At 39.5% G+C, this 27,240-nt stretch overlaps 1 protein-coding gene across 1 annotated transcript; it reads right to left on the bottom strand.

Annotated features, from left to right (window-relative positions):
• Positions 1–154: 154 nt before the first annotated feature.
• CSF1 (colony stimulating factor 1) lies at positions 155–25,659 on the bottom strand. Its single transcript, XM_034414786.3, has 9 exons — positions 23,046–25,659; positions 18,203–18,339; positions 10,280–10,342; positions 9,322–9,486; positions 8,240–8,405; positions 5,425–6,425; positions 3,932–3,993; positions 3,529–3,584; positions 155–2,913 (listed from the first exon to the last, which is right to left on the bottom strand). Exons 2-8 carry the CDS (start codon positions 18,326–18,328, stop codon positions 3,530–3,532), a joined length of 1,638 nt encoding a protein of 545 aa, XP_034270677.2. The 5' UTR covers positions 18,329–18,339; positions 23,046–25,659; the 3' UTR covers positions 155–2,913; position 3,529.
• Positions 25,660–27,240: the final 1,581 nt, after the last annotated feature.

The following is a 27,240-nucleotide window of genomic DNA, read 5'->3' as shown; positions in this document are numbered from 1 at the left end:
TTTTTTAGACTCAGCAGTCTGCTTTTCTGTCCATTGGAAATCTCAATTCTAAATGGTTAGGAATCACCTGTAAGTCATTGCAAAATCCCATAATTTGGATATAGTCCTAGGAAGATCTAAAACATCATACAGATTTTTAACAAAAAACACAGAAAGCTTTTAAAAGTGTTTATTAAATACATCATTTTCTATTTTTAAATAAACATTTGACATTAAAAAATTATATAAAATATTTGTTTGTAATATATATATATATTAAAAAGAACACAGTTTGAACCAGAATTGCAACTCTTTTAAAAAGCAACTTTAAAAAAAGACACGGGAATGTGGTTCTTAGGATCTGACTTTAATACTAAACATTTACTGTGCCAGTAAGCAAGTGCTTAAGATGGAGCAATTCAATTGCTGCATCCAAGCACAATGATAAACCTGGCTCAAAGGTGAGAGGGTGGGGGGACACTGATCTTCCTTGGAAGCAAGCCAGAGCTGATCCTGTGCTATGGCTCAATGACCTATACAAAGCCCCTGCTAACGCTTAAACCTCAAAACCTCCGTTAAGTCCTACTGCAATAAAATTAAAAAGGAAACTGAGGCCTGCTCACATCAATAAAGCAACTTACAATGCATTGTTTAGCAATCATTCCTCACAGAGCCTGATTTGTTACATCCACAACCTCCTCTTTAAAAAAAAATGTCTATCAACATTGATCTGGTTCATTAACTTTCAAGCAGCAAAGGCAGCAGCATTCCCAGAGACCAGCTCAGAACCATCACCTACCTTGCCAAAACAGGGAAGGGCAGAAGAAAAAAAGGAAAAAAAAGCACATGGGTTGAAATGAAGCATGAGGCCAGAATGACTATCCCTTGAAGAGATGGAATGTTCTCAAAAACAAACAAAAAAAACCTCTTAAGCATAGAAAGTGCAACATTTCGCTTTGCTTCACTTCAAAATATGGCTGTAAATATGCAGCTCCCATTTGCTTGTTATAGCTCAACTCTCCACTACAACATGGAAAAAAGAATGAAGGGGTTTACATCCTGGACAAATCCTTATCTATGAGATTCCGGGTCTAAAGCTTAAGAGGCAGAGCTGCTTATTTCAAGGCAAACACACAAGAGCTCTTAACCTCACGGTTTTGTTGCTCTCCTAAAGAAAATGCCTAGCCTTTGCAGGTACAAACAATGGATAGGAAACCATGCTGCCTCCTTTAAAGACTAGGGATACATTTACAACAAAGAATCTGAGTTTGTTTCTGCAGCCAAGTTCTAATACTGAAGGACATAGCCAGGCAACATACTTGCAGGAAAGAATCAGCAAGCAAAGAAGGGGGTTAAGGACCCCCAATCTTAGTCCATGCCTTCCATGCAAGCACATTCTTAGTTTACATCTGCTGGGCAAAATATTATGGGAACACAGATCTACTGAAGTAAAAAGTAGGTTTGAAAGTATTTTGAGGAAGGGACACCTTGACCTGATGGAAAAATACAAAGACAGATGCCCCAAAGGCACAGGATTTCAGCCATTCTAGGAACATGCCCATACTTGGACTTTTGCATGCTGGCATGTTTGTTTTGCTGCAGAATTTCATTAGTGATGGTGTTGATGAGGTTTGGAAGACAGAAAATCTAAACAGCAATTCAGCACAGCTACATTTCAAACATGATTCCACTTACACGTGAAACCATTTCAGGGGGAAAACAGTTCCTGGGCATCTCTTATCAGTTAATACTTCCTATGATGTCAGGAGAAACAAAGGAAATAAGGCTAATTCTCAATACAACTTGAGTCTTGTTCCATGACTTGTACCAGTGATAAAATATAAGGCTCAAAAAGTTAATACTCCATGGCTAAAGTCTGCTTACAAAAGGCCAGTTGCCTCATTCTACAGCTGCTAACTGGAAGGCTGTTAGGAAACCCCACAAGCCAACCATGACAATGCTCCTTCATATTCTATACACCTATCCAGCTATTGGCATTCAGAAGCACACTTGTTTGTCTCTGAACAGGGAGCCTCCATTTATCACTGATTAAAGCAGATTAATACACAAAGGAAAAGCCACAGTTCTGTTTTAAAATCATCCTAACCAGTACCTAGCGCATTATCTTGTGCAGTATGGAAAGGTACTTATTCATTGGCTTGTCCTAAAAACTAAGTAAAATCCATTTTATTACCAAGTTAAAATTTAAGGTTAAAAACTTCTCTCATTTTGTACGATAGGGTTAAAAATGGATCCTGGGAATAAAACTGTAAGCTCCCGGAAAAGTAGATAGCAACTTTCTCTGAACAGTGTGTTATATTATGCGGAGTGCTAACTGGATGGTGTTATGCATAGAACTGTACTTTACAACCTACAAAGCTTAAGAAATGGACAAAGTGCCTTAAAAATGAATAGCTGGCATAGGCTGAGGTCCTGAAGTCTTCAGCAGTTCGAGAGGCCAGAAGCTCTAAAAGGAGGAGGCAATTTTCATCCACGTTCTTTAGCATGGCTGTTCAAACTGCAGAATCCACATCTAATAGATCTGAAGAGGTTGTCATCTGTTTCCTGTCAGAATGGAATAGGCACAGTGGTTCTTAGTAGACCATGTCTATCACATGTGGGATTTTGCAGTCCAAGTGACTATCTTCCTTTTCTCAAGCTCCAGTTTGTTGGCTGAATGGCAGAAAAAAGGCAGCTTGTATAATGAATACCAATCTTGGCTACTGGAAATAAATAGCGTCCATTTTCCTGATAAATTCCTTCTCATTAAAAAAAGTATAAAAACAGTCTTCCTGGAAAAGTACTGCTGTGGCTTCAGTTCCAGAGTTTCCTTTGTGCAATTTCTCCCAATAATAGCAACAGATCTGTACTTTGAAAGTGGGGCTTTCAGTCCAAATCCCCAGGCAGTTTCTCATTTCAGAGGGAAGGGTGCAACTGGAAATAAGAAGATATGAAGAGCCATCACTGTTTAATTCAAACTGTATCAATGAGTTAAGAGGTAAAGTACAAGCCATTATTTTTTTACAAATCACATAAGTTAACTTTTGCTAAGGCATATGCAAAGATCCATCTTCAGTTCTCATGCATGACCTTTGACTTCACAGAAAATGCAGTCACATAAGAATGCAGATTTTTTTTTCAGACTAAGAATGGATGGTAAATTGATGCTTATCTGCTGCTGCTAACCCTAAGGATATAGCTACATTCCATAGCACCTACTTATAGTTACAGGAAACTTGTACCTACGTAGAAAGGAGGTAGCAGGTTGCATGTGCCAATCACAAAGAATAATACATGATCCTTGGGCACTTGCTAAGGCTTGACTAATCCAGCATCTTGTTTTCAATAAGGCACCAAAATATATCTAAATTTCTGGACAAGACAGCAGTATTCTCTTTTCTGGCTCTAGCATTTAGTATTCATAGCAAACTGTATTCAAAACTGCCCACCACGTTTATGCACATGTATGGTGTAACTGTTGTAAGACAGACAACAAAAACTCCTCCAAAGACCTTATTTCCTTCTGAGAAAATTAAAAAAATAACCTACCTCATACTTCCCTTTGAATCTGCAACTCCAAGTATCCCTCCCCTCCACTCAATGACCTACAAAAAAGGAACAGGAATCTTAAAAGACAAAGCGGAAGAACTGACGATTCATTAGTCAATATTTTGTACAACTTTCAATGACTTGGTGCCCTCAATTTGTAGCACAACATAGTTGGAAATCATCACATTGGCACATTCACACAGTAGCCCAACAGATTCTATCCCACAGGAGTACATTCAAGACCCCAAGGGGCATTTCAGTGAGTTTAAATGTAAGAATCTGAAATATGTAGCGAGAAAGAGAGGAACTATAAGTCAGGAATGATTGATCTAAAATAGGAAGAGGCTAACAGATGAAAATCTAGTTATACACAGGCAGACTTCATGATCTTCTGGTTTCTTACCTTTGTTCTTCTGTTCTTTCTACATTATTCCCCATCTGCTGTGTGCACCTCTTTCTTAGGATCTGTATGAAATAAAATAAGAATTGGGTAGTGGAACAATTATTATTCCCTGATTTGAAGCAACCATGAGTGGGCTGAATTGCTGGTATAATTGGTACTGGATTTCCAACTAAAAGGCTATCTTAAGAGGAAATGGAGAAACAAACTAAAAACTACTCCAAGAAAACGCTTCTACTAACAAACATAACAGCTGTCTTTGCACATGGACGGCTTCCATACTATTAGTCACGGACCAACTTTTAAATCAAGTTTAATTTTGTTCGGCACACTTTCACAGTGTGGTTTATTGGCATGCCATTTAAAAGTAAAGAATGCCGTTCAGGCCACATGTCAAGCTCAAGCCCAACATTAGATTCTATCCTCACCACCTCCAGGCTTTTCAAGATTTCTCCATTTCTTATTGCACAATGATAAATTACAGCATTAACAAAAAGATAACTATGACTAGTTCTTCCCGTGTAGTCAAAGTCATTCCTTGAATGTATCCCTTTTTATAATATATATATATATAAACTGTTTGTGAAACAAGCAGGAACAGATTTCAGCCTTGGAAGACACTGTGCCAGCCCCATAAATCAAGAGATAATTTGTTTCCTCTTCCTTCCTATGAAGCAGTTCTTCTAAATAATGTATAAAGTAATGATACATGCAACATGTTTAATCCCAGTGCAGGTCAACATTGTCTCTAGCATACAACTACATCTTGTCTTGTTCAACCTGGAAAGATATTTATTATATTTATAATTTTTCTTCAACTCCATAAGACTTTCAAGCTACTTAGGAACATTTTCCAACCCTATCCTGATTCTAGGAATCAAAAGATGAATCACAGGATGCGCTTCCCACTCATCAGCGACATCAGTTCTAAGCACTGTACTTTTACAGCCAAGTACTTTTAAGAAGTTGAGTGGTGGGCTGGGCAGCATGGGAAGTGCTCCGTCTTAAGCAATGCTTGCATCTTGTGGTGTAGGAAGCTCTAGGATTTAAGGTGGCCCAGGCAATCCAAGACAGAGTTACCACTGCAAGGCATGCATGAGATGAGATGCATGCACCCCACAAACCTAGCTTTTTTGGGGGGGGGGCATCCCAATGAAAACAAAAGGAGAAGGAAGATATTTTACAACAGCAAACAAAACGTAAGACGAGTTGCAGGAAATACTTAAGGGAAATGCAAGGAAAGCGTTTTTGCCCAGGGACACAAGAAAATATTTCACATCTAACATTGTTGCTCATACCTAGCGCTAGTGGTTTTCCAGACCTATCTTGAGGATGGCAGAACCTGCAAAGTTTGCATTTTGCCAAGAAGCTATACGTCTCTCTAAATGACAGTTCTATTTTACCATCTGCAGGAAACTCTACACCTCAAATTTGCCACCAAGAGAAAGAGGAAAGGAATGTAGATATACGTTTGTTAAGGCAGGACTCAACCTTACCCTGGATTTATGCAAGTAGAACAGCAGGCCTCCCAGGGCTAGCAGGATTCCCAGGACACTGGGTATCACCACATATGTCACAGACGTCCCTTGGGTATTTCTGGCCTCTGACTTCTTGATGTGCTTCTCTGCGTTCGGAGGAATGAAGTTCAGATCAAAGCTGGGTCCCAGCAGGCTATCCTCCAATTCCCTGTCCTTGTTGGCCAGACCCTCTTCTCGTCTCTCCCGCAGCTGGCTGTTTTGCAGTGCTTTGGAGTTTTTATCTTTGCTACTTTGCTTTCCCCAGGTGTAGCTTTCATGGGATATATGTTTGGGGGGTGAGGAATTCTCTGTAGTGGCCACAAATCTAGAAGGATCTTGTGTTGCAGAGACAGGAACTTTGTGGCCCAGGACATGGGGACTGCCACTGGAGGGCACACTAGAGCTGTCTATTTGTTCCAAATTGGAAGATGATGTCAGAGTTAAGCTGAAAGCACTGCTGGCAACAGTGGTATCCTGATCAGATGCGAGTCCTGGAATGGCCTCAGTTTTTTCTTTTATCTCAAACCATTGCTGATTGAGAAAGGATTTGGCTAAGTCAGAGAGAGGGAGATGCTGAGAAGCTAACTCATCAGTTCTTTTCTGGCTTTCACCAGTTCTGGAATCCAGAGAGGGAGATCTGGTCTCCTTGGATTCCAACTGTTTCTGGATAGAAAGAGAAGGCGAGGATGGTGATGGTAATATGACACCAATACCAGCACCGAAATCCATGCTTTTAGTGATTTCTTGGCTTTTATCGGTGCTTCTAGTCACCCTAGACCTGGTATTGCTCTCTAACCCACTATGAATTTGAGTAGTATTACGAAGCCTTAGTAGTTGGAGAATGCTGGCAGCTGTCTTCCTGCTGTCCAGCTGCTCTGCAATGGAAGAGAAAGACTCAGAAGTTGGAACGAGATATGTCGAGCCTTCTAAATTGATCAGGCCTGCAGATGAACAGTTGCAATCCAGGGGAGTAACAACACCTGAAAAGATCCAGATAGAGAGAATCGCCATAGAGTAATCAGCTTCTTAAGATGCAAGAAGAACCAAAGGGTTGCATTAGGCTCAAATTAGATCTTTCTTTAAGCTACCATCATGCCAACACCAGATTTCAGCCTTTTTTCAAATCATGGCGAAAAGCAACAGAAGAAACTACAGGTTAAAACTGAAACAAAGCAAGGCAACCAGCAGCAGGAACCAGAAAGAACTTTGAGGATGAAAGATTAATGAATGAATGGATGGATGGATGGAGGAAACAGTGTAAGATTAGCTTGGGGTAGCAACACCAAGAAAGAGCTCATGCAACTGAAGTTTATGGAGAAATCATATGCAATTGAGACCAAGCACTGGATCACGATTCAATTGTCCAGAAAATCAAAGGGAATAATAATTTCTCCATAGGAATGGCGATATGGATATTCATAGCCATAACAAGTGGCCATAACAAGTGAATCTATAGTATACATCACTATAGATGCTGCATGCACAGACATAAAACATAAACTTCTGCAAGAACACAGATGAACTCAAGACAGAGTTTCAGGTCAGACAGTGACTGCATTCTCCTTGGCAACCATTCAGAAGGACTGAAGGCTTCATTATCTCATTGGATCTCAGAGTAATAAAACTAAAAATGAGGTTTATTTGGAAGTAGATTTAAGAAGTGGAGAAAAGCCCAGCTATAAAGATTCCATTCAATTATGCCTGAATAATGCTAGGACCATTAGGAATTGAAGCATTTTATATGGACCTTCCAAACTGAATTTAAAAAAAACCCAGAAGGATGGGTATGTAGACACACAGAGACAGAGAAACACCTGTTAGATAAGAATGCAATGTCTTCTCAACTTATTCCCATCTTTGCAGTTTAGCCTTTCCATCTATTTGAGGTCCACCTCAGGAATATATCTGAAATTCTCTGCCATGAGATTAAAAGATCCCATTTCTGGTGGTCAGGCACCATTCTAGGATTCTTGAATCTTTAAGCAGAAATACTGCAGTTTTGAAATTGAAGCTGATTGTGAAGATGCTTAGAACAAAAGTAATATCTATTACAAATGGTTTTCGTGGTAGGCTTTTAGGCAGTCTTTATACATACTGCTTGAAGTTTCTCTCAACGCTAATGTAAGCCAAATATGTGACAGAGGGCAAAAAAAATAAAATAAAAAAATACAGAAATATTAAAGTTGATTAACACAGAACAATGGGTAATGGGGAAGAACTTCAACTAACATTGTGTTAAAATCCACACCATCCTGCTGTATAGTACTAGCAATACCACTTATACTTATATAAATGCTTTACAGTCCTCTCTAAGCAGTTTATAGAGTCAGCATATTGCCCCCAACAATCTGGGTCCTCATTTTACCCACCTCAGAAGGATGGAAGGCTAAATCAACCTTAAGCCAGTGAGGATTGAATTCCTGGCAGTGAGCAGAGTCAGACTGCAATGCTGCATTCTAACCACTGTGCCACCACAACTCTTATTCATGCACACAAGAGTCAGGAATCTGTAGCTACATCAGACTTAAAATGATTCAGTGTTTTCTTCACTTCAAACTAAAGAGGCCCACTGCATTTCCATTCAAATGAGATGTCTGTTGACTTCTAAGGCTTGCATTCCAGCAGACAATAGACAACACTTGCACGTATAAATGCACAAGAAGCCTGCTCCACAAACATAAATGCACATATATAAAAGCCACAAAATGCTTCACCCAAGTTAAAACCCTCGCTCCCCAACTCTATGCCAAACAATTGGCAAGAAATGCACATCTGAAAGTCTTGAATTGTTTACCTGGAGAAAGTGTTTCCTTTTCCTGGGATTCTGAACACTTCTGGAAGACTCCGCTGCAATCATCTGTGAATGTTTCCTTGTTCAGAAACTGCTTGGCTAGGCTAAAGTATTTGTGCACCAGTTGCAAAGTCTGCTCTGCAGTACGGGAGAAGGTCTTGATGCACTTCTTTCAGAGTAAACAGAAAACATGAGGGAAAAAGAAACAAAATTAGCTGCTATTATATCTATGACAGCATAAAAAATTATCACCAGCCAATCAACTACAAAAATAGTTTCTCTACTTCTATAAGCAAGGCCTGTTCTAAACTCTATACTGAAGATCCTACAAGGAATATCCAACATATCAATAGGATTTTAAAGGTCAGTGGGATAGAGCAAGTACTTCCTCATCTCAGTCCCTTAGGAATTTTCAGTCCCTAAAGATTAAAGTGTAATCAAATACAATATATTACACATTCAATCCACAAACTCTGTTTCCAGATTGACTCTGTAGATACCATTGGTTAAAACTGCTAACCTATTTGGGGGATTTTCCTAAAACTTCCTTTTCTCATATTTGGGGACATTTTAATTGATGAAGAGTTCTGGAGAATTTAGAAGAGTGCATGCATTTTTGAGTTATTTTGATTGGTCCTAAATGATATCGCCCAGATGATACATTTTGCATATTTTGTGCATGGGCCAGCATAAGATAAAACCAACCAAAAATATAGCTATAGCTGTTAAGCTGTAAGCATTTCCTTCCCATTGCAGATAGCAAGCACTTGGAGGAAGAAGCAGCTGGCTGAAACCTATCCATTGCTTCAAAGGCCCCAAAGTAACCCACTTTCTGCCCTGTCTTTAGGTACTTTAAAATTATGTACCTGTATGTGAAGTCTAAAAATGTGATTAAGGTTATATCTGGTTCAATCCCAACTTCTCTAAAAACAAGGCACATTCAAGGAAAGACACACTAAAGCATTTTTTTTTCAATTCTCTCCTCAGCTTTAAAATTTAGATGTCAGTTGTCAATCAGCTTCTCAGTCTCATTAAATGTATTAACATCATTTCTGAGGATTGCAAAACTGATCAGTAAAATTTACCTTGTTCTTATCATCGTGAGGTTTAATGCATCTTGCAAGGTTCACATATAAGCCCTTTATCAGATGGAGTTTCTCATAGTTTGGAGTATTATTTTTGAATGTAATATTATCAATTATACCTTTCAGGGGAATATAGGCTGCTTTGAGAAAGCATTCAGTATTATCCTAGAAGATAATAAATATAGATGTCAGCAATGAAAATATTCAGTTTTGATGTGAAAAAGTTAGCATTGTTCAGATCAAGTACTATTTTTTCTTGTTGCTACCACCTGTCTTTTCCAAAAAGGGACAAGGGTAAAAATAGCCTTGAAGATGATCAATATAATTGCTCTTCTTCGATTAAAAAGGGTCCAAAGAGGTAAGTCAATCAAATGAGCAACAGCATCAAAGGCTCTCATATTTTGTCTCTGAGCTCACCATGGATCATATGAAAAACTAGATGCTAATGACCTCTCTAGCATCTTACAGGACTCAGGACTACCCAGAAGACACTGACTGCTGATGCAAATTCTAATTTGCATACCAATTAATAATTCAGGCAAGATTTAATTCTTTTAAACCTTCTAAGCCTTTAAAAACAATATATTTCAATTGGGTTCCAGAGCTAACTAAGTAGAATGATAACCTTTCTTTAGTAACTGTGGGGAGGAAATGATCACGATCCAGTGATTTTGAGCAATCCACAGTTTCAAAGCCAACTGGTATTCTCAAGATTTAACTTGATAGAAAATTCTGGTTTGGAATCTCCTAGTAGTGACCATGCTAGAGAAAAAAATATGCAGAAGCCCAAAGCTAAACCAAAGGTCAGTACTATACTCATAATTCCTCGTAGTGAAAAAAAACCTTTAAAAAAATACATTGAAATCCAGTGCTCCAAACTCTGGACACTAGAAGCTCTTATATAATCTCTAATTGGCAATGTGACAAATTGAATAGAGGACAAGCTCTTGCAACTTACCAGTTCCCTTTCATCCACATATTCAAAAGATCGCAGGCAGGAAGTTTCCATCTGGCTATCAATCTGTAATGAAAAAATACAGGGTAAATGTCCGTTAATCTTACTCTGTTTTAGTTTTATGAATCCAAAGAATGTTCCAAGGAAGCCAAGATATCTAGGGCAAACGTAAACACTAGTGGTAGTATAACAAGGTTAGAGAACTGATTTCCTTGCATAAACCTAGAACGTGTTTTAGGGAGTTGCAAGAAAAGCGAAACATAAGTATTTGGGACAGTGGTGGGTTGCTCCCGGTTCTGTCCGGTTCTTGCGAACCGGTAGTAAAAGTGGCGGGAGGCTCCACCCACCCACCCGGACGTCATAATGGATGATCTGCGCATGCGCAGAAGCTTCTACGCATGCAGAGAAGTGTACAAGCGTGCACGAGCAAAGCAAGCGCTCCCATTGCGAACTGGTAGTAAAGGTAAGTAGAAGCCACCCCTGGTTTGGGATGAATAAATCAGGCAATGGTTCAGTGTTAACCACAGCAATTGATCAGAGTTGGGACTGTCAAAAAGGCACATCCACAGCCCCACTAGGCAATGGCAACAATCACCAGCAATATCACAGAGCAACTCAGGAAAAGGCAAGCAGGAAATCAATGAGGGAAAAAGCTTAGCTCACTATCCCAAGAATGATAAACAGTTTAAGAATATCACTTTCGGTTTTGGGTTTACCATCTTCAACCTGTCCCTGCTTGCCCAAAGTATGGGGGAGTTTTTGATTCTGCCAAAATGGCTTCTAAACCAGCACAGCAACAACTAGGCACCAAGCAGTTAACTAAATAAAACTCTGGCAATCCGAACCATAGTTTCTGCTTTCTGGATACTCTGCTGAAAGACTCTTCAAGCAATATCACCAGGAAAGAAATTATACAATTTCCACTATTCTGGAAATCACATTATCCATTTCACAGCCGATCTCTTCCCTGAGCATATTTGACTATGAATTTACAATTTGCAGTGGTAGTCCTTGATTTATGACGGCAATTGGGGCCAAAATTTTGGTGGCAAGTCATGACAGTTGGAAGTTGAGGCACCCACATGACTGGATCCAATTTTATGACTATTTTTACAGTGGATATTAAGCTTATCACATGGTTGTAAGTCTGAATTCATTATCTCGGATGGGCAAAATTTTTGTGCCAGGAACTGGCCAAAAAAATAAATATATCACAGATTACAGCCATGTGACTGCAGGACACTGTAACCAGTTGTAAATGTGAGCCAGTTTCCAAGTGCTCAAATGCAGTCATGGAAGTGTGTGTGTGTGTGTGTGTGTGTGTGTGTGTGTGTTTGTATGTAACATTTTATGACTGCCATAAGTGCTTTATGGGCTGTAAACCATCCTTTCTGTGATCTTGGTAACTCCAAATGATCATTAAAAAAACAACTGTATTTGTTGCTTTGATTTAATTCCATCATTAGGGCTATTGTTAGGTATAACAAGGAAAATCACATTAGAATGAAAAAACAGTTTTACAAAATTAGGTGTCTCTGTAAGTATAATTCAGCTTTTGAAACAGCTACTGAAATAGATGATGCAATGGAGTTTCCGAATAAACATTGTTAAAATATGACAAGCATCATTAAAATTGCTTGTTCAGTCAATCTTGCAACTTCCCACATGATTTAAAGGCATTTAACATGATTTAAAGGCATTTAACTAGGGAATTCCCAGAGTTTTAAATATACATTTTGTTAATCCAATCCTTTTCCTAAATCTAAATGGCATGAAAATCCCACTCTCTGTTCCAAAATCTGTATTCTCTTTAGGAGTAGGGAAGGGAGATTTTTATGATAGTAATATGCCATATACTGGATATAAATAGTGCCAAATGAGTACACAGTACATCCATAATATTTGAAATTTGAATCATTAAAGTTTCGGCTCCAAGTAAAGATATACCAACTAATCCTAAAATTTAATCATGACTGCAAAATTAATCAGCAGTACATTTTATTCAAACAATAAACTCCATTAAGGTGTGGCAGCATAATATTTGAGAAATAGTATGAGTTACAAATGACTCATTCTCCTGGCTTAGAAAAGATACTGAAAAATAAGGGCACTTTTAATAAACAAAGTGAATAATGTATTATTCCTTTCAAAGGGAGATTTAAAATAAAAATAATTAAACTTAAAACTATAAATTATTTCTACCAATTCAGATTATATTATCTGATATATGTTATTAAACTAAGGCTCACTCTCAATTCCAATACCTATTATTTATTTATTGGTTTGTCTGCAGGATTTACAGGCTGCTCCAACTCCTGACAATGAGTGATAGACAGGTTCCCAATATATAAATGTAATTTAAAAAAATACAGTCAAGTAAATCAGTGACTAGAGATGTTCCTATGGAACCTGAAGCCGAGACTGAAAATATTAACAGCAAGGAAGGGTTACTCGCCCAACCAAGAGGGCATTACAGCAACCCAGTCTTCCTGACTTGATGGAACACCCTTGTTTTCATCAGATTTCTAACATTCAGAAGGGAAGGGGCGGATCACATCTCAGACAATATATTATTCCAGAGGAGAAGGGCAGCAACTGAAAAAGTACTTCTGTTGATCCCCAAAGATGACAGTCTCTAGTTCAGGGCTATCAAACTCAAGGCTCGAAGGCCAGATCCGGCCCATGGGGTGCTTAGTTCTGGCCCATGGGCCACCCTGGAAACAGCAAAGGACTGGCCTGCAGTGCCTCTGCCAGCAAATACAGAGCTCGGGAATGCTGTCTGCAGCCCTCCAGAGCTCTGTTTTCACTGACAGAGAGTTGCAGGAGGCCGTCGCAACTGAAAACGGAGCTTGGAAGCCCGTTTTCACTGGCAGAGTGCTTGGGCCACCACAGATGCCCCCGACACAAGTGACCAGGACCCAGGTACCTTCAAGACCGACTTCTGCCACCAATAGCCTCCCACCGGCCAGTTCGCTCCCACAGAGAGGGCCTCCTCAGGGTGCCATCGGCCAAGTTATGTCGGCTGGCGACACCCAGGGGGAGAGCCTTCTCTGTGGGTGCCCCAGCCCTGTGGAATGAACTGCCTCCGGAAATACGTAAGATCTCCGACCTCTGGGTATTTCGTTGTGCACTAAAGACCCTGTTGTTCCGCCAGGCTGGGCTATCAACATAACATTTTTAAATTGGGTTTTAAATTTCTGGGGTTTTAAAATTTAGCCGAATTTATTTAATAATTTTAAACTATTTTAACTGATGTTGTTTTGTGTTTTTAATAGGCTGTACACCGCCCTGAGTCCTTCGGGAGAAGGGCGGTATAGAAATAAAATTATTATTATTATTATTATTATTATTATTATTATTATTATTATTATTATTATTATTATTATTATTATTATTATTATTATTATTATTAAGCTGGCCACGCCCACCTGGGCCCCCAAGATCAAACACAACCCTGATGCGGCCCTCAATGAAATTGAGTTTGATACCCCTGCTCTAATTGACAAGGCATATCAGAATTCTACCCTGCTGGGTCTTATTGAAATAGGCAGATATTATAAGGCAGGGTTTCTTAAACCTGTTGCCATCACACCTCCGTGTACACACCTTCCCTAAATCCAAACACCAAAATGAACACATATAAACAATGAAAACAATACAATGAAAGGAAGGTTTATTTTAATTATGAAACTAAAAGGATCTTCACATTTCTCTTGGACTCTTCTTTGCACTTCCCCCAAAGGAGGTATACTTCACAGCTTGGGAAACCTTATTATGGGAAAAAGGTGCATCCGAAGATATTCCCAAGCCAGGAAGCATAACTACTGTAATACCTTGAACTACACTCAGAAGCCAACTGGAACCGACTTTTTGGAATAAAAGTGTCACAATGAGCTCCTTCAAAAGGATCCACCACTACCTCATTCTTCACAGCTGCAATTTCCAAATGCTCCTCAAGGGCACTGCTACTTATTACAATATTCCAAATTAAAAGTGACTGAGGCACAAATGGCAGCAAGTAAAGTCTGCGGTTCCTGGAAGAGTTACAATTGGCACCCTAGATGTAGCTCAGCAAAAGGCTTTTAGTCATAGCCGCCACCTGCTCTTCAAGTAGAAACTATGAATCTAAGAGGGCCCCCAAACTAAATTTGTACAGAGAAGTGTAACTCTGCTTGAAGTTAATCATGGAGTCCCACTGGAAGTGGCCTGTCTTTACTACTCCTACTTCATCTTATTGGGATTGATCTCAAACAGTTCCACTCCCATTCATACCTGGATAAGCTCTAGATTACTGGACAAACGTCAGTGACATCAGTTATTTTCCAGTAGTCAAGCTATAGAGTTGGACATTGTCAGCATACTGGTGAAACCTGACTCCAGACAGCCAGATGACATCATCTAGCAGATTCAGGAAGATCTTGAAGAGGACTGGGAGAGTAGCAAGCTCTGGGGAATTTCCCCACTTAAGAGATCATCCATGGACACAATCAATGCTGTGCTGTGCTGAATCTAGGCCTGAAACCAGTCTGATCAGATCCTCTATTTTTTCCAAGGCCCAATGCAATTCCAGCCCAACCATAACCTTCCCCCAAAAGGGAAATTTGGAGATAGGCTGATAATGGCTCAGAATGTACAAGATGAGAAATGTTTCTTGAGGAAGGGGCACGCCACTGCCCCTTCAAACATATGGTAACACTTTCTCTCTGAAGGATGCATTTCCCACCACCATCTTTCTGTCAGCTCTCTGGAAACTTTCACAACAAGGAGGGGCAGGGATCCAGACTGCAAGCAGAGGACTCTATTTCCTCAGGAATGACAGAAACAGAACTATTCCAAATACTATTGCAATGTGGAACCTCAGCCATCTTCACTAGACTTGCCCAGTGAACCTATACATTGGACCTATACATTATTAAAAGATTAGATATGATAGCAGCATACCCCAATGTCTTTAAAATCCTCAAAGGGGACAAAGAATGAATCACAAATGCATCATTCTCCTTGAATATTCTTTGGCAACTAATACATGTGAGAGATAGCAGGTGTTTCAGCACTATTTAATATAAATATTACAATCAATTTGTTTTCCGACAGGCAGGAATTTGCTTCCCTAGGGAGAGAACTGAACTCTGGAAGAGGAATGCTAGCAACTCAACATTCCTTTTTTAGGGAGGTTTATCCCAAAGTCAAAACAATAAAAATAATTTATCCTTAGATGATGTTGTTAATAGGGACTGTTTATAATAAATATGGATAATCAAAACATTGAAGTATTATTCATCTTACATTGATGCTTTTTTATTAGTTTTTGCAGAATCTAGTAGTATACCGCACAAACATATTAAGACAGAAGAGCCATCTCATTAACGTTACAGAGAACAGACTTTGGATGAAAAACTAGCTTGCTTTAGGCAAGAACTATCCTCCATAATTTGGATGGTGTCTAACTGTATTGACAAAACTCCCACATAATTATCCAACTAACATGGCCATAATTGCCTGGAATTGTGGGATGACTAGGAAAGTCTGAGTTAGATTTTCAGTACTGGTCAAGGAATGGTGGAGAACAGAGAGGATTCAGGATGCCAAAAAGACTTTAATAAAGTCACGTGACCAACTCAAACATTTGTCATCCTTATACAGGATGTTCACCCCAGAAATGCATCAAAAATGGGCAAGATAGAAACAAGACAAGAGAAAGTGTCCCTAGAACAACGCTATTTACAGCCTCATCTCCTGGTTGTAGACAGTTTTGCCTTCATATTTTTGTTAGCTAAATAATAATTCTTGTGAATCTTTCCTATCTGAATCAGAATTCTGTAAAGCCTCTGGGAATTTTGTAGGCAAGGAAAGTATTGAGATTTTTAAAAAGTTAGTTATGGAAACAATTCTTGCAGCAGAGATTTCCTAATTGTTTATTAATGGTTTAGGCAAAATCAAGATTCCAGGAGACTTTGCTTCTAACATTTTGCAGCTCCAGATCACCCTGACCATTAACTTGTCAGTTTTGTTAGCTTTAGAAAATCCAGCCTGCAACAATTAAGTATATAATTTCTGGGCTACTCCTCCAGATAAAAAGAATAAAGTATCTACATGGAGGAATAACCCAGAGTAATGATTAGGTGAAGAAATAGCAGCAAAATATTCAAGAAGGTTTTGCCCTAATCTCAGTGCATTCCCAGCTGTGCTCAACTTGTCTGGTGGCTGTGTTTTATGTCCTGGATTTTTAATGCTGTAAGCCGTCTGAAATCATCGTATGTGGCTTGAGAGGCCATATACATTGGTTTCATAAATGATTATGGCATGTCAATGAAAAGAGCAAATTGGATTAAACTTCAGTCCTGCATACAGCCAATAGATCAGACCGTTCCAAAGTAGCTTTAGACAGCAGGATGTCTGCTCTCAGAGGACCAAAGACAGGGACAGAGATGTAGGAACTTCATACAATTCTTATTACAATAGAATATATTTGGCAATTTCATTTTCTTTCAGCATAGAAGAGGTAATGGGTAATATTGCTAAAATGACATAACCCCCTCCCTCAAAACAAACTAAATGAAAGTAAAATAAGTTTCCTGATAACTTGACTTTAGTGTCCCATGTAGGCAGGAGAGTCCAGCTGATCTTGGGCCGGTTATTAGGATGAGTGATCACAAAAATACTGGGTGTCATACACATCTTGGACATTTTACCTTTCCTTTTCATAGTTTTTCATCCCTTTTAAAATTTGCCAACAGAGATCTTAAACAAATCAAAGATTATACATGTAATATAACCAATTCTTTGGGCAGAATTCTAAATAACTTTTGTTTATGCACAACCCTTTTTTCCCTCCTGGTTTGCATATTCATTCTTCTAGTGCTTTTGGTACAGTAATCAAAGAAACTAAGATACAAATGACAGTCCCGACAGTTAATCAGTGAAACAACTTGCCTCCAGAAATTGTGAATGCTCCAACACTGGAAATTTTTAAGATGTTGGATAACCACTTGTCTGAAGCGTGTAGGGTTTCCTGCCTAAGCAGGGGGTTGGACTAGAAGACCTCCAAGGTCCCTTCCAACTCTATTATTCTATTCTATTCATAAATTAGGAAGACCCCAGCCAACCTCTGTAGGAATCTCTAGCAAGTTGCTCTCAATCAGAATCTACACTGGCACTAGGGATATAATGCAAAACTATTTTACAGGTTTCTTGTGTTGAGAATGGCCAAGCATTTGCAAACATGAGAAAAGTGCCAAGATAATTTCAGAATCTCACCCTGTTTTCTAGTTGCCCAGTACCACTTACTGTAAAAAAGAATAACTTTTTTTCCTGAATCTAATACCAGAGGGACTGGGAACAACATAAAATATTGAAAATTAGATACTACTATCACTTTATTTAATACAAATCCAGCCTGACTGTTAAGATGGAAATCTGCTACCAAGCTACCATCAGCACAGATACCCAGTCCACATAATGTTTTTTATTTATTTTTATTTTATTTCGAATTTATATACCGCACCTTCTCCCAAGGGACTCAGGGCGGTGTACAGCCAGATAAAAACATACAATACAAACATTAAAAACAATTAAAAGAAGAGCCTTGGTACTACAGTGGTTTAAAGCACCCTGTTATTAACACAGCTGCCTGCAATTTACTGCTGGTTCGAATCTCTCCAAGGCTCAAGGTTGACTCAGCCTTCCATCCTTTCTAAGGTAGGTTAAATGAGGACCCAGTTTGTGGGGGCAATAAGCTGACTTTGTATAAATATACAAAAGTATGAAGGCTATTGCTTAACGCACTGTAAGCCGCCCTGAGTCTCCGGAGAAGGGCGGCATATAAATCAAATTAAAATATATATATATATTAATTTGGCCCCAGTTACTTCTTAACATCATTATTCTTTTAATACCGCGTTCTTACTATATAATTTATAAACTCACCAGATCAGTCAGGTTCTTAAGGTGGGATGCCATGATGAGCCGGTGGCAACCCAAACGATTCTGTTCAGTTTCATGGATACCGCAGGTTGTGAGAAGGAACAAGGCTAAGTGCATATAGGCAACCATGTTTTCCTGGGCTGTGGATGAAGAAGTAGTCTCATATTAGAGCCTTGCATTTTCTGCTTTTATAGATAGGACTGTCTTTAGCAAGTCTTTACATTTCATTGTTTTTCCTTTCTAAGGTAATCAACATTATACTTCAAAAATCTGTCCTAAACTCATCCATGTCTGGCTAATGTGGTGCTGTGTCTTCCCTCACCCTCTTTTTTAAACAAGTAGCCATAGAATTTCCTCAGCTTTATCTAGAGGATTCCTCACTTGTTTCTCTCCTCCCGTGGTTTGCCACACATCTCCCTTCCAAACCACAAGTGCTGGGAAATCATTCTCTCTTCTCCCACTGCCCTTTGCTACAACATCTTACTAGCAAAGACTGTGGTGCTCTCTCAGAATTACCATCCATTATTGCATAGAGCTTTGGTTTTAAAAAAAGTGTAGGGTTTTTTTTTAAGTCAGTGCTAAAATATTGCAGTAATATTTCCTTCTACTATTTGTACTTTCCCACTGGGCCTTTGCTTCAGACCAATTTGTGCTTGGAACGGACCATATCAAATTACCACATATTGGGCTTGGCTCCAACAATAACTCTTTTCCATCCTGCTGGCATCCATGACTGCAGAAATCTCTGGACTACATCTATTTCTCAAGCCCGCCACATTTATTTAGGAAAGCACGGCAGCACTGCTGCTAAGGCAGGATTTTCCCAAGAGTGGTTTAAAGTACACTTGATAGGACAATCCAGGAACCTTTTCAGGAAGTTCTGAAGCGTTAACTCTGATTTGCAAGCATTCTTTTCTCCCTCCACCTCCATTCTTGTGTTCTTATTAGGAAAAGAAGAGGTCAGACAAGTAGCCAAGCTGGGAATTTCCCGCATTGTTACAGCTCACATGGATTGCACATTCCCTGCTGTTCTGTGACAAAGCTGGTTTTTCCCTTCCTTGTGCAGATGAAAATACTTGCTCCAACATAATGAAGTATTACAGCTCTCAGCTCTATTTCCCTAAGTTCAGTTTTTAGATGCCTATTGCAATCCTGCTTCCAAGCCACATTTATTTATTTAGAAAATATACCGTATATATGCAGTGGTGAAAGCATATATACAGAAGCCAGGAGATTGTGAGTTCTAGGCCTGCTTTAGGCATGAAAGCTGGATGGGCAACTTTCAGCTAGTCATTCTCTCTCTCTCACAGCTCAACCCACCTCAAAGGTTGCTGTGGGGAAAGTAAGAGGCAGGAATATTATGTATCTTTGTTGCCTTGAATTAGATATAAAAAGTGGGATTAAAAATATAATGAATAATAATGGCTGCAAGCAACAAACAAAAATACTATCAAATCATTAAAAAAGTATATACAATCAATATGTAAAACACTAAGAACTAAGCAAATCCTTAACAATAAGCATGTTTTAGTCCAGCCATAGAAAAGACAGAATTAATCCTTTAAGTCACAAATATTCAAGGTATTTGTGTGTATTCTGCCTTTACTCTTTTTACATACCTCAAACTCAAACTAATCCAAATACTTCCTATTTTTTTCCCAACAACAACCCTGTGAGGTGGGATGGGCTGAGTGTGTGTGACTGTCCCAAAGTCATCGAGTTCCTCCTTCTTCTCAGTTTCTTTTCATTCTCCTAATTTTTGTTATCCAAGGAAATTGCTCAAGTCCCACAGATCAATTTGGAATTTCCCCTTCAGTATCTTCTGAAACTGCTGTTGTTTCAAAACAGACTGCAGATGCTAAAAATGGGTATTTATCTTTTGTTGCTTCCCAAAGCATCGGGTTCCAAAATTCCTTGCTGTGAAAAGCCCCAGAAGTTATAGCTTTAACAGGACATGAAATGGTTCCAGATAGAGGGCAAATCTACAGAACAGCAGCGTGGAAAAAAAAAGGCTAAGAATTAAAAGTTAGAAGACCACCAAATTGCAGCAACCACCAACAGACAAGGCAGCTCCAGGAACTTACTTGAAAAAAGCTGGCTCTACAAACCACAGCTTTTCCCACAGGAGTCAGTTTAGATGTTGAGACTAACCTCTAGGCCCCCCACTTAAGTCTGCCTGCGATTTAAGGCAATGGAAGCAATGATCAGAGATAGCCACCATCGTCTCTAGAAAGTTCACTTGCACTAAATGATTGGGAATCCTCTGCAGGACATTTGAGCCTTTTTTAATGTTCTCAAATACTTTAATATATATTTGCAACCGAGGATATAAAAAATTGTTTGACTATTCTGCAGAGGATTTCCAGTCTATAAATCTATTATCCACCTATAAATACTAGGAATAACAGAGGAAGTGCTCCAGTATAAACATTACTCTATTCTTCAGAGATCAAAACCAATTATTTGGGCTTCTATATCCAGACTGCAAAAATAGGGGCAGCTACTAGAGAGCAGCAAAGATTTGGAGAGGTTTCACATGCTTTTTTCATTAGTGCCATCTGATGGTCATTTTTAGGACCCTGTGGTAACCCTATTCTTAGGTCACTAAAAGTATTTATTTGCCTATCAATAAACCTGGCAGTGCCTCTCCATCATGCTTCATATCAACTTTCAAGTTTGGGTAATAACTATGAAAAAGAATATCATGCTTTTCTGCAACTTCAGCCACTTATTTAGTTTGGTCCTTCCAAATACACTGGAGCACAACTCTTGTCATCCCAATGTTAGACAAGTTTAAGAAGGCTCAATTACACCTTCCAGCTGTTCTTTCTTGTTGGGTTTTCATAACTTCACTTTCAGATCCTGCGCACAGCTCTCGTCTCCACTTGGCTGATGCCACTGCATGCTCCTTCCCCTTACATTGGCACCTTGCTGTCCACAAGAATAGCCCTGTTCCTCCAGAACAATATAGGGGTTATTTTATGCCGTAGCATTCCAAAGGTATTGTCCTACAACCTTGGGCGATCTTCCAAAAGGCTTCCAATCATTTGTTCACTGAGTTTAGCAAAAGAGTCCAAAGGGAAGGAGGACAAGAGAGAAAAAAAACAAAGAGGAAACATTTGGAAAAGACTTCAAATCATGCTTTGTGATTAATATGCCCATTTAGAAAGCCCTGGGAGGCCTTTAATACTGTGTGTTCAGCTTGAAAGTGAAATAGATTTATAGGTTCTTAACATTAACAGAATTCTTTCAAGCCTTTTTTTGTTTTTAGCTTAACAGCCTGCAAACAAGAACTGGCTGAGAATAGTGGTTAATGGCACCAGGCTTGGAACAGTGTGAATTCTAATTCTGCATTGAGACAAAAATTCTGGGATGACTTTGGGCCAGTCAGTCTCTTTCAGCCTAGGGAGAAGGCAATGGCAAGTCACTTTCAAATTGGGAACAAAGGCCTAGGAGCACCATTTAACCAGGAGACATTAAAAGTACATTACTAAATCATAATTTGCTTAATTGTGACAGAACATGTGAGTGTAGTCAATTCTGGTTAAGCCATAAACCAGAACAGTTGCATTCACACAACTGAAGTATTTAGTATACTCTCCAAGTCAGGCCTACGAATTTCACTTTCCATACTACAGTGGTAGTACTCTTACTCAACACACCTAAGGATGCAGAAAACTATTAACCATGTGTTGTTGCAACTTATTAACTTCCAACCTGCCATACACTACTGTTGGCTTACTTTGATGGTACCCATTCTGAATGATTGCTTTATAGGGGCTTGGCCACTGTGTATTGTTAACCATGGTTTCTTTTTCAGCATGCTCCCTTTTATTTTGTGACTCAGAGCAAACACCTAGTCAAAAACAAGCTCAAATTTAGCTCTGAGAAATCAGAAAGGCTAGGCAGGAAGAGAAGTTTCAAGGCTTTAAACATTAGATGGTGTTATCTACTTGAGTACTGTACAACAGAAAAGTCCTATGGTGCTCTAAAACTTCCATACCAAGAGAAAACTTTATCCCAACATTTGATGGGGTCCCTTATCTGAGGCTAGGCAAAGAGCTCCACTCTGCAACCAATAATTAAGCTCTAGTTTCATGCTGGCTACATGCTGGTAGCACTAATAAAGCAATGTGAGTGCATTACAGTGCAGCTGATTTCAAAAGGAAACAGCAACTTATTCAGGACCACAATGCATGTTTATTCGAAAAATGTCCTTTGGGCCTTCCTTCCAAGCAAACATTGGCCAGCTGGAGCTGGAGGAGCAGTTCCTCAAGAAGAACTTCAATTTTTCTTTAGATTTTTCTGACCAGCTTTGTGCAACTTGACAGGAGAGGGAGTGAAAGATGAGGGAGAACGGGAGGAAGAAAAAGAAAAAGTGGAGGGGGAGGGGGAGAGAGAAGCCTGGAGGCAGCTACAAGCAGAGGTCAGTAAATGCCCCAGAGGAGGAGGAAGCCAAAAGGCAACAAGACCATCCTGCACTGCCCGCCTCAACACTGAGGGGATAAAGCCACGGTCAAGCGCCGTTTTATCTTCACCGTTTCGTAGGAAGCCTAACGTTTGCAACGGCGGTTCGCTTTTCCATTCTTACTCGGCAATGACTCCTAAGCGGAATGCTCCGCAGAGGTTGGAAGGTTCCCCCCGCTGCCGCCCAAGACAAAAACGAGCCAACTGTCAAGAGCAACTGGGCCGAAGCTGGAGCGCCTGGGACGGCTGCAAAAGGAATCGGGTGCTCTGCACAACTCCTTGGAAAGCAACACTCTGCCGGCCCGGAGGAGAGAAGCCCTTGGCCGCCAAGCCTCGGTCCCCTTTACAACAAACGCCGCCACCCCGAAGGGTTTCCTACCTTCGCCGCGCGCGCGCTTACTATTCCGGGGACTGCGCTGCAAAGGCTCCGTGGGGGCTTCAAGTCCTGCTTCGCGAGGGCCAGAGGGCGCGCCTTTTTCTTGCAATTAGTCCCGCTAGCACCGCTCCCGTTGGTAGGCGGCCGGCAAGAGGGGGCTGGTACTTCCACTGCGAAACAACAATCCCCAGGAAAGACTGCCTCCCGACTGTTGGCTGCCTGGAGGTCGCGCTTATAAAGAGCTGCGCCGAAGCATGTGGTTTACGGGAAACACCTTGGATCGGCGCCAGGTTTTTTTACCGATCGTTCCCTTCTCGCCCCACTTTTTCCCTCTTCCTATTCTCCTTTTCCGAGACTGGGCTGTCAAAAGCGGGTGACTCTCGGGGACAGCTGTGGTCGATCCTTGCGCCACTCACCTCTCCGTCTTGCGCGGCGGTACACCTGACAACGCCTTTGCTCCCGTCCCCCTGGCAGGCCTCGGGGACAGGTGTCAAATAACCGCGCAGTCATTGAGAAAAATCCCTCCAATGATAAGCCGTTGGATTTCATTGCTGGACTCTGGGTCTATCCAGTGGCTGAGTTCAGAAAACCTTAAACTAAGCCATCCTGGTTTGATTAAGCCCCGGGTGGCTGCTTTTACAAAATATGCTAACCATCATATGGCCACCATAACTATGGCCATAAACCACAAATAACTGGATTCACACAACATAACGAGCTACAGTAATGTAGATGGATTCGTAGAACCATCTTACATCTGTGTCAAAGTAAATCACTTATTCTAAAATAAAGTTATTCTGAAGTTTTACTTTGGAACAAATATGCATTGTACTGTGCGGTCAATTATGCATTTATATAATAATAAAGCTTCACTGCCCAGGATTATATTTATTAATACTGGAGTCTCCAATATGTCTGCATGGACATTTAAGGACCTGATTTACCCACCACACTAAGCTATATCAACAGCATTCACATGACACACACAAAAATCAGATACTAACTATGTAAGGTTTGCACAATATACTGAACCACAAAGTAGCCATCATCCACATTTCAGCCAGGCATTCTGTGTATACTACAGTGCATTATTATTTGCCCTGGGTGGCTGCTTGGTCTTGCTATAGAAGAGACAATATAAAACATGGACATGGGAGATTTTAAAGAGCAGCCTCTTTCTAAGCCTGAAGGACTTAGAAACATGGGAGAAACCTAGCTATGTGTACTTGGTACTCTCTCTCTTGGTACTCTCTGAGCTTGGTTGTTTGCTTGAAGACATTTTATTATCTAAGGATGTAAAAGCTAGTTGACCATTGAGAACTGGAAAATTGCCCAATATGGTCACTAAGGATCAACATCAACTTTGATAGGGCATAATCAATGGAGAGCTGAGAGCAGGGACATCTACAATGGACATTAAAAGGGGCAGAATTTTGATTGCTTGGTCATAGTTATAATTTTTACTTTTTTGACCTCCCACCTCCTGTCGATGTCCCAGCTGAGAGCTTGTTTTGCTTTCCTATAGCAGGTCCTATTCCTCCTCCAGCCCCAAACACTATATTCTTAGTATTGGGAGCCAGGAAGGGAGCAAAAGACTGAAACATGATGATGGTGATGCTGATGATGGTGGTGGTGGAGAGGATAGTCAAGAACAGCATCAATTCATATTTTTGCAAAACATTGCTGATTAAATTTATACATTGTGTTAAACTATGGCATATTTAATCCATGGTTTGTTGAATACACCACAGTGGCAGGATCATACAACAAGCCATGGTTTCATATCAGAATAGCTGAATTCATACAACAAACTAGGGCAAAAACAAACAAATCCCATACAGTAACATTTAACTGGATACAGCAGTGCTGGCACTTTAAGAAGGTGAAGGTGATTAATTTGTAGGCAGCTGAATAATTTGATTGAGTGAATCTACTTAAAAGGGCTCTCAGTTCCTCTAAACTACAATCTAAACTAATTTCTAAAATTTAAATTTTCCTTAAGTTTAACTGTCAAAATGCTTTGTTGTATAGATGTTTTTATTTAAGAAAAAAGATTCAGAATGAGTTAGATTAACATTGTACATTAATATAATACAAAGTAATATGGCCTTGTGAGTATTGCATGTTGTCACTCCATCCCACAAGCAATTCCAACTTGTAGCTGTTTTTTTAAAAAAAACAGTCTACAGTTTTGTTACTTCATTATTTCCTTTTTTTGTGGTTTTGTGCAATTGCTTTAATCCTATGGTGTATATATATCTACCAAGAAGGCTCCTGAATTTATAAATACTCATAATACAGAAAAGTTCAGCTTCCCCTTGTTTTTGTATGATTAAGCTAGAAGTCTGATTCAAATTCATCTTCAGCCACTGACTGATTATAGGCTGGTCAGTTTCTCAGGCCACCCTAACTCATAGGGTTATAAGGTGAACCTGAAGGCACATTCTCAGGATACATTCAACACTTGCTGGAAAGGGCAAATATAAAACTAGCAGAATAATGTTTCAGTAGTTTGCTAAGAAGTATTCAAAGTGTATTTTCTTTAAAGTATATGTTTTATATATTTATTTGGTACATCAGAATAAAGTTTTAAAAGACTCTCAGTTCTGAAAGAACTATAAAATGATTTGAATTTGTTATTCTTCCAATCAAATACTGAACCTGGAAGAGTGGGATGGAAACTTTGCTGTAGAAGCTAGCTGCTTACTTCCTAGGTTTAGGGCTTGATTACAAAATAAATTACTATATTTCTATTTGGGGAAAATAAGATAAAATCTCTTATTGAACATTATGTTTTTGCATAATACAGGTATTTCTTAACTGGCAACCATTTTTAGTGACTATTCCGAAGTTACAATGGTACTGAAAAAAATGACTTAGGACTGGTCCTTGCATTTATGACCATTGCAGGGTCCCTTCAGTCACGTGATCAAAATTTGAGCACTTGGCATGTATTTATGATCATTGCAGCATCCCAGGGTCACATGATCACCATTTACAACCTTCCCAGCTGAATTCAGATAACCAAAGTCAATGGGGGAAGCTGGATTTGCTTAACAAATGCACAATTTACTTAATGCTCATGTGATTCCCTTAACGACGGTGACAAAAAGGTCATAAAATTAGGCGCAACTTGCTTAACAACTCCATCGCTTAGCAACGGAAGTTGTGGTCATAAGTCAAAGACTGCCTGTACTCAGAAAATTCTACATTTCATTGTATCACTAATGGAAAGTCTTGTGCATAATGTGAACAGGGGTAACTTGAAGACACAAATATTCTGCGCGAAATTAACCATTAAAGAATTATGCACTGAGTTCTGTTATATATAAAACTCCTGTTGTAAAGATATTCATGTAATTTCTGCTTCCTAAAGCAATTGCTCTGTAGATATTGCTTCAAGTGCTTTTTTCCAGGAGTTGGCCTGTTATTTTTTTTACACTTAATAAGATCTTAGGGGTGGGGAACCCTCCTGCTGTGACCTTTAAATAGGGCATCTGGTGATAGAAACCTTGTTCTTGACATCATTACTAAGAAAGAGAAAGATGTCAGTTGCTACCAACATCCCTCTCACTCAGTGTCAGCTGAGTTGATGATGTGATGGCAGGAAAAGGGAAAAAAAGGTGGGGAGAAAAAGTAAGATGTGACAAAATTAACACTTGGAGGAAATCAAGTGAACAGATGAATTCAACTTGAGAAATCTGACTGAACGTAACAAAATGGACAGCCATTGATAGGGCACATGTGCTCCCAATTCATTGCAATTCAATGACCTCTAAAATACTATCAGAAGATCATTTTTGGACCACATGCTTAGATTTCAGTAAAGAACAAGTCTCTGATGACCTGCACGGCTAGATTCTTACATTATTCTAATTCATGATTTCTTTAACCACAATTGATTACAATGTTTATTGCCAAAAGCCGTAAATCATTGTTTATAAATTGCTGTGAATGATCCCAAACCACATGTAATCCTAGCTAGCCAGAGAACAATTTTAAATAGAGAAAATTATTTTCTCTAAAATAGAGGAAAACCCTTTCTCTCTTGCTTCCCCATCTTCAGAAACAAAGTTGGCTTGTTGGAAACATCTCTCACTCCATGCAACATTCAGCTCCCTTTTCTGTCAATACAGATAGTCCTTGACTTATGACCACAACAGAGCCCAGAATTCATGTTGCTAAGTAAGACATTTAT

This window comes from Pantherophis guttatus, chromosome 3 (assembly GCF_059756535.1).
Source record: "Pantherophis guttatus breed Tessera chromosome 3, ASM5975653v1, whole genome shotgun sequence".
Classification (NCBI taxonomy): Eukaryota; Metazoa; Chordata; class Lepidosauria; order Squamata; family Colubridae; genus Pantherophis; species Pantherophis guttatus.
Note: the sequence above shows the minus strand (reverse complement) of the source record. Positions and strands in the feature narration are given on the sequence as shown.

What these genes read in the sequence shown, in the direction of transcription:
- CSF1 (XM_034414786.3), bottom strand. Translation starts at nt 18,328, where the DNA reads ATGGTTGCCTATATGCACTTAGCCTTGTTCCTTCTCACAACCTGCGGT. An exon ending in CTCACGATGATAAGAACAAG is followed by an intron (nt 8,406 to 9,321) that starts GTAAATTTTACT and finishes TTACTCTGAAAG; the next exon opens with AAGTGCATCAAGACCTTCTC. An exon ending in GAAAGAACAGAAGAACAAAG is followed by an intron (nt 3,585 to 3,931) that starts GTAAGAAACCAG and finishes CCTTTTTTGTAG; the next exon opens with GTCATTGAGTGGAGGGGAGG.